We start from the raw sequence: 8,245 nt of genomic DNA on the forward strand, positions 1-8,245 counted from the left end.
TTCTAGTGGAGAGGTGAGAGCCAAGCGTTCTACAGGTTGTATTCTAGTGGAGAGGTGAGAGCCAAGCGTTCTACAGGTTGTATTCTAGTGGAGAGGTGAGAGCCAAGCGTTCTACAGGTTGTATTCTAGTGGAGAGATGAGAGCCAAGCGTTCTACAGGTTGTATTCTAGTGGAGAGGTGAGAGCCAAGCGTTCTACAGGTTGTATTCTAGTGGAGAGGTGAGAGCCAAGCGTTCTACAGGTTGTATTCTAGTGGAGAGGTGAGAGCCAAGCGTTCTACAGGTTGTATTCTAGTGGAGAGGTGAGAGCCAAGGATTCTACAGGTTGTATTCTAGTGGAGACATGAGCCAAGCGTTCTACAGGTTGTATTCTAGTGGAGAGGTGAGAGCCAAGCGTTCTACATATTGTATTCTAGTGGAGAGGTGAGAGCCAAGCGTTCTACATATTGTATTCTAGTGGAGAGGTGAGAGCCAAGCGTTCTACATATTGTATTCTAGTGGAGAGGTGAGAGCCAAGCGTTCTACAGGTTGTATTCTAGTGGAGAGGTGAGAGCCAAGCGTTCTACAGGTTGTATTCTAGTGGAGAGGTGAGAGCCAAGCGTTCTACAGGTTGTATTCTAGTGGAGAGGTGAGAGCCAAGCGTTCTACAGGTTGTATTCTAGTGGAGAGGTGAGAGCCAAGCGTTCTACAGGTTGTATTCTAGTGGAGAGGTGAGAGCCAAGCGTTCTACATGATTGTATTCTAGTGGAGAGGTGAGAGCCAAGCGTCTCGGGTACGGGAGGTGGGCCAGCGCTCGGTGTATTCTAGTGGAGAGGTGAGAGCCAAGCGTTCTACAGGTTGTATTCTAGTGGAGAGGTGAGAGCCAAGCGTTCTACAGGTTGTATTCTAGTGGAGAGGTGAGAGCCAAGCGTTCTACAGGTTGTATTCTAGTGGAGAGGTGAGAGCCAAGCGTTCTACATATTGTATTCTAGTGGAGAGGTGAGAGCCAAGCGTTCTACATATTGTATTCTAGTGGAGAGGTGAGAGCCAAGCGTTCTACATATTGTATTCTAGTGGAGAGGTGAGAGCCAAGCGTTCTACAGGTTGTATTCTAGTGGAGAGGTGAGAGCCAAGCGTTCTACAGGTTGTATTCTAGTGGAGAGGTGAGAGCCAAGCGTTCTACAGGTTGTATTCTAGTGGAGAGGTGAGAGCCAAGCGTTCTACAGGTTGTATTCTAGTGGAGAGGTGAGAGCCAAGCGTTCTACAGGTTGTATTCTCGTGGAGACATGAGCCAAGCGTTCTACAGGTTGTATGAAACATGTCACAAATACATTATGCTACTTCCTGCCTTCAGAAAGTATTCATACCACTTGACTTATTCCACATTTCCTGTTAGCCTGAATTCAAAGTGGATTAAATAGTTTCTCTCTCTCACCCATCTACACAATATCCCATAATGACAAAGTGAAAACATGTTTGTAGAAATTTTTGCAATTGTATTAAATGAAATACAGAAATATTGAATTTACATAAGTATTCACGCTCCTTTGCTATGACACTAAATTGAGCTCAGGTGCATCCAATTTCCTTTGATCATCCTTGAGATGTAACTACAACTTGATTGGAGTTCACCTGTGGCCAATTAAATAGTTTGGACATGATTTAGAAAGAAACCTGAAACACACCTGTCTATATAAGGCCCCACAGTTGACAGTGCATATCAGAGCAGAAACTATACCATGAAGTCCAAGGAACTGTCTGTAGATCTCTGAGATAGAATTGTAATGAGGAATATATCTGGGGAAGAGTATAAAACTATTTCTACAGTGTTGAATGTTTCTAAGAGCATAGTGGTGTCCATAATTAGGAAATTTAAAAAATATGGAACTACCCAGACTGCCTAGAGCTGGCTGTCCGACCAAACTGAGCAACTGGGCAAGAAAGACCTTGGTCAGGGAGGTGACCAAAAACCCAATGACCGCTCTGACAGAGTTCCTTAGCTGAGATGGGAGAACCTGCCAGAAGGACAACAGTCTCTACAGCACTTCACCAATCTGTGCTTTTTGGTAGAGTAGCCAGACGGAAGCCACTCCTGAGAAAAAGGCACATGACAGCATGCCTGGAGTTTGCAGAAAGGCATGTGAAAGACTGAAATAGTAAGGCAAAAGATTGTGGTCAGATGAGACAAAAATGTAACTTCTTTGGCCTGATGCAAAGCACTATGTCTATAGAAAACCAGACACAGCTCATCACCCTTCTAACACCATCTCTACTGTGAAGCATGGTGGTGGCAGCATCATGTTATGGGGATGCTTTTCAGTGGCAGGGCCTGGGAGACTGGTAAGGATAGAGGGGACAATCAATGGAGCCAAATTCAGGCAAATCCTTGATGAGAACCTGCTTCAAACCACCTTAGACTGGGAAGATTTACGTTCCAACAGGACAGTGACCCCAAGCATACAGCCAAAACAGTGCTGGAATGGCTTCAGAACAACAATGTGAAAGTCCTTGAGTGGCCCAGACTTGAATCCCATTGAAAATCTGTGGAAAGACTTGAAGATTGCTGTTCACCGCCACCAAAGGTGCTTCTGCATTACAAAGTATTGACTCAGGGGTGTGAATACTTATGTAAATGCAATATTTCTGTATTTCATTATCAATAAATGTATCAATACATTTGCTCAAATTAAAAACATGTTTTTACTTTGTAAATATGGGGTATTGTGTGGAGATGGGTGAGGAAAAAAATAACAATTTCATCCATTTTGAATTCGGGCTGTAACACAACATGTGGAATAAGTCAAGGGGTGTGAGAACTTTCTGAAGGCATTGTATACTTGACTCAAGAAATTCACTCGCCTTGAGTTCTTAATTAAATTGTATAGGCCCATTTGATTTCCAAAATATTACCAATATAACATTGATCCTCGCTGCACTGTGCTGGAGAGGCCCTCTGACATATGAGTCCTCTTTCCGCTGGATGTCACTCAGGGGGCGGTCCACAAGCTCGAGAAAACCCCAATCAAACTGTGCATATCAGTCACACCAGCGACCGCTGCCGACGGACTAGTACCAAATACCCTGCACACACATCCACGAGTTCCACAGCACATAGTAACCCACTCACTGCAGTGACCAGTTCAGCATCCGATGCCTTTACCTCTACGGGCAAGGAGAAGAAGAAGTGTTTGCATTTGCTGAGGAAATTGGGGCGTTTTCTGAAGATGCTGGAGAACGGCGGCAAGGTGCTGAAAGAGGGGCTTCTGGAGAAGCGAAGCGACGGTTTGCTGCAGCTGTGGAAGAAGAAGCACTGCGTCCTCACGGAGGACGGGGTTCTGCTTCACCCGCCGAAGCAGCACGACCACCCGCACCATTACAACCACCACGGCGGCGGAGACACTGGCAAAGTCAAGGAGCTGCACTTCTCCAACATGAAAACTGTGGACTGCGTCGAGAGGAAAGGGAAATACATCTACTTCACGGTGGTCATGTCGGAGGGCAAGGAGATCGATTTCAGGTGTCCACAGGACGAGGGATGGAACGCCGAGATAACTTTGCAGATGGTGCAATACAAAAATAGACAGGCCATCCTGGCGGTGAAGTCGACCAGACAGAAACAGCAGCTCCTCGTTGTTCAGCTCCCGGGACAGAAAATTATTCGGAGCTCGCCAAACGTTGCGTGACCTGCGCCTCGGATATTCGACATGCGGTAAGACATCCGAGAGAGGTCTTAGCAGGCTTGATTACTAATTACTACGTAGCCCCTTAGAAGTGGAAATCCTCTGCGGGGAAATTGCTTGGATATACATTCCCCGGCAACGTTTGATATTTGACACAAGGCTCAGGATATAAGGCTCACCTACCCCATAAACATGGGTTTACGCGCGGCGATGTCGGCAGGGGAAGCTTTGATGCTGTTAAATAAGCATGCATTGTTCCAGACGCTTGTAGCCTCCTCAAATTACAGTCTCTTACATAAAAAATACGCTACATTTGCCATTGCAACAAAGAGAGCTTGCAAATATTCTAGGTCTTTACTTTTTGCCTAATTACGTTTTAATGTTTTATTATTCACTATTATTAGGCTATTATTCATGATTATTGGTAGGCATATTATGGTCCAGTTACCATCGGCACTTAATTGTGCGTAAAAATAAGTATTCTAAACATTCTTTGGAGCCATTAGTCTGCGTTTACACAGGCAGACCAATTCTCATCTTTTCCCATTAACTGGACAAAAGATCAGAATAGGGCTGCGTGTTTAAACGCAGCTCAAGAAAGCCACTCTATTTATGTTCAGGTGTAGCCTACGGAGATTCCTCTTCTCGTGTCACGCACTGCCACCTCTGAGATGGTCTAATTTATTGTATCCGCAGGTTAATTGGACATTCAGAGGAGGGATCGATGGACTCCGGCTGCATCTGCCCGGCCTCACAAAAGGAGCATCACACCCTTCAGAAAACATCTCTTAATTTAACTGTTGTTCGGTCCCGACAACAGCAGCAGCCTTTTCCAAGTCCTATTTTTCATTAGAGACTCTTTATCTGAGAAAGATGGACACTGATGGACAAAGCTTAGGCCTCTGCTACAGCACGAGTGAAAACAGCTGTATTCTAACGGGCGATTGTCTGCCATCCCTTATTTATTAGATTGTGTATATATGTTTTATCTTAACAGGGTCATTGACTAATGTACAGTGTGGTTGTTGCTGGAGTTGAAACTGAAAGCTATGCTTGGAGATTCCGTAGGACAGTATAATGGTTTGATATGGTTGGAAGTAAGCCTCAGTATCTGTGATCCAGGTGGGATGGTTGATTGTGTTACACCTTTAAGGATGTACTATAGTCCTTTCACTTCTATTATTTCTTAAGTTGTGAGTAGCACATCCTGTTGTACAAACATGCCATGATACACATCCTCATTCTTTTATTGAGCCAAAGACTTATACGCTATAGTTACATTTTCCTCCCAAGTGTAGTTGACTGTAAAAATGACAGGATGCTCCAATGATGAAGGAAAAGTTGACAATTATTTGTTATTTGTTTGATTTCTCCATAAATCTCACTTTTTGTGATTATCCTCGTGCCAGATATGGCGCCCATGTTACATTTGCATTACAACTATGGAATACGGTTCGACTTTAGGAAGCAACATGTGTCAACGCTGCATATTCTTTTGGGAGTCTTAAATCTGTACAGATTAGAAACTGCAGTCCTGTTCAGTGGCAACTGATAGAAAGGTATCCTAGTGAGCAAAACTGGTTGAAAATACATAATTTCAATGGCAAAAATGTCTGAAAGGACTTATTTTCAACCAGTTTTGTCAAGAGCAGGTCATTAGGCTAAAAATGCATCGCCATCTTTCCTGAGGAAGCTATGCTGAGACTGTAGAGTTGCCCCCTCACACCACCCCCAGGTGTGTCCGTGTTGTCCTCACGTTAATCTTCATGTCCTTTTTTACAAAGTTACTGTTATTCAGTTGGGTTCTTATTTTGATGTGAGAGCTATTTTCATACTTCTGAAATATACATTCCATTTCAAATGAACAGCACCTCGTGTGATTTCCTGCTATGTAGCGAATAGAAACAGCTTGCAGGGAGAAAATGTGCCATTTAAATCAGCAGCAGATGTGTGTTCAATAGCTGTGTGTAGTGTTGCCTGTCTCAACCCTTCCATGCTAACAGCCTGTGAACTTCTCACCCCTATTTCCTGGGCTAAATGTAGAAGCTGTTGCTGTTCTGAGAATAATATTTCACCGTCAGCGTTCAGACTGAGACAAACTGCCATCCGTGGCGCGACAACACGCGTGTCTCCCTGCCTCTCTCGATTAAGCTAACTCATTTATACTACAGGGGGTGAAAAATGTGGATGACAGTGCCATTTCTACTCATCCGCATGGCATGGGGGGGGGGGCTGCCAAAAAGGAGACGACTCTATAACCGCACCACTCAGCACTTGTGCATGCCCTTTGGACTGCTCAAAGCCACGTCAAGCCATGGAGGAGGTGCTAGGCTGGGACACTGTGTATGACATCCACCATCCACCCTGGAGGCCTCCAGTTGTGACAGGCGTCCTCTGATGGTGTGCTGACACCACCTGAGCACTGTGGCCGCTGGCTGGGCCAGGTGCTGGAGTTCACCGATGATAAAGTCATGTTGACAGACAAGAGAGTGTCGACGGGCCGCTCTGGGTCTCTCACTGCACTTGGTTGGGATTCCACAGTGCCCCTCTCCACCACCCTCCTCTCTACTAGGGCAGCTTGGGTAAAATTAAAAAGTCTGGGTAGCAACAAACAGTTGGCTGACTCCAAGCTCCGCTTGCCTACTTGGCTCATCTACCTCCGGCTCAGAGGTGAAGTTTAATCTAGGTACAGATACAGGATCAGCTTCGCCTCCCCAATCCTAACCGCAAGCATTGGTGGGGAAAATCCAAAACTGACCCAAAATCAGCGTTAAGGGGCAACTTCACCTTACACTGCTTCTCTGCCCACCCTGCCCCAGCCCTTCACCACACCCACCCACCCCAAGCCCTTCGCGCTTCCCACCCAGCCCCTCTCAACCAGCCCCTCCACCCAGCCTTCTCCCCTCCCACCCAGTCCCAGCCCTTCTCACCCAGCCCTTCTCACCCAGCCCTTCTCCCCTCTCACCCAGCTCCAGCCCCTCTCACCCAGCCCTTCTCCCCTCTCACCCAGCTCCAGCCCCTCTCACCCAGCCCTTCTCCCCTCTCACCCAGCGCCAGCCCCTCCCCCCAGACCTTCTGCCCTCTGCCCTCTCCCACTCTACTTCCTCACTTTAATTGGTTTGTTAGGTCTGGAATGTCATTCACATGACTCCCAACGAAGATTGGCGCCTAGATAAGTCTTGATTGTCATATGAGCTGCAGTGATGTTTTCAGTACACTCAGTACTTAGTTCTTAGTAAGGATAATGTAGATTATTGCCAACACTGTTTTTTTTAAAGAACTCTCCTCATTCTTGCGCTGATTAAACACATATTGTCTCATTTTATATTTACTTATTGGCAGTGTAAATCTAGCCTTCTCAAGATTCCCTAAAAACCCAATTTGGATCTAAAAAATAAAATGTAGAATTTGTGTACTGGGAATTACCATGTGCTCGTTGTGGCAATACACCTGCTCATCAGTCCAGTGAATGGAACCCAGATTGTTCATGACTTCCTGCTCATCAGTCCAGTGAATGGAACCCAGATTGTTCATGACTTTGTTTTCTCCCTGCTCTTTGAAAGGCTCTGCGTAGGTGGGAGGAAGGCAGTGAGATACTGTAGATTAGCAACTCTCTTTATTTCTCTCTCTCTTTATCTCTCTCTCTGTGGCTAGAGAGGCTGAGGGATAGATCACCTTCAGGGGTTTTGTTCCTTATCTTTTCTCTTTGTGTGGATGGTGATACAGGTGTTGAAACAGGAAAGGACTTTGCTAAGCGAATTTCAACCAAACAGAAACTCTCACAGTTATATAATGGAGAGAAGCTAATTATAATTACATATTAGCAGGAAGTTTAGGATTACATATTGTGGTTGCTACACTATTATTTATCATTAATATACCATTATACCATATGTACAGGAATCAATACATGACATTTAATCTAGTCATTTAGCAGACACTCTTATCCAGAGCCACTTACAGTAGTGAGAGAGGTAGTGAGTCTTCAAACTGTGTATTATTGTACAGATGGGTAATGTACATTATTGTACAGATGGGTAATGTGCATTATTGTACAGATGGGTAATGTGCATTATTGTACAGATGGGTAATGTACATTATTGTACAGATGGGTAATGTACATTATTGTACAGATGGGTAATGTGCATTATTGTACAGAAGGGTAATGTGCATTATTGTACAGATGGGTAATGTGCATTATTGTACAGATGGGTAATGTGCATTGTTCTACAGATGGGTAATGTGCATTGTTCTACAGATGAGTAATGTGCATTATTGTACAGATGGGTAATGTGCATTATTGTATATGTGTCTTGAATTTCTTTACAAATTCCAGGTGCCTTAGTGCTATAGAGCTGTAATGATAGAATGTAACTATTGGACAATAAGGTGAGACCAAAGGAGGATGTAGGTGAGTTTCACTACAACTACTCCATCCTATACGGAAGATTGACCTGAATGTTAACTAATCATTCTGACACAGTTGACTCTGTGTCATGCAGGTGATGGAAAGTTTCAGCCAATTCATTACAATTAGCCATTGATCAGTGGGCTGCAATGATCATGCTCCCATGAAGATTTCTAACTT

General features: G+C 44.6%; 1 protein-coding gene across 1 annotated transcript; it reads left to right on the forward strand.

Annotated features, from left to right (window-relative positions):
• Positions 1-2,899: 2,899 nt before the first annotated feature.
• phlda1 (pleckstrin homology-like domain, family A, member 1) lies at positions 2,900-5,522 on the forward strand. The gene is made up of 2 exons (XM_071332093.1): positions 2,900-3,686; positions 4,354-5,522. Exon 1 carries the CDS (start codon positions 2,938-2,940, stop codon positions 3,658-3,660), a length of 723 nt encoding a protein of 240 aa, XP_071188194.1. The 5' UTR covers positions 2,900-2,937; the 3' UTR covers positions 3,661-3,686; positions 4,354-5,522.
• The last annotated feature ends 2,723 nt before the right edge of the window (positions 5,523-8,245 follow it).

The sequence above is a fragment of the Salvelinus alpinus genome, chromosome 11 (assembly GCF_045679555.1).
Source record: "Salvelinus alpinus chromosome 11, SLU_Salpinus.1, whole genome shotgun sequence".
NCBI lineage: Eukaryota > Metazoa > Chordata > Actinopteri > Salmoniformes > Salmonidae > Salvelinus > Salvelinus alpinus.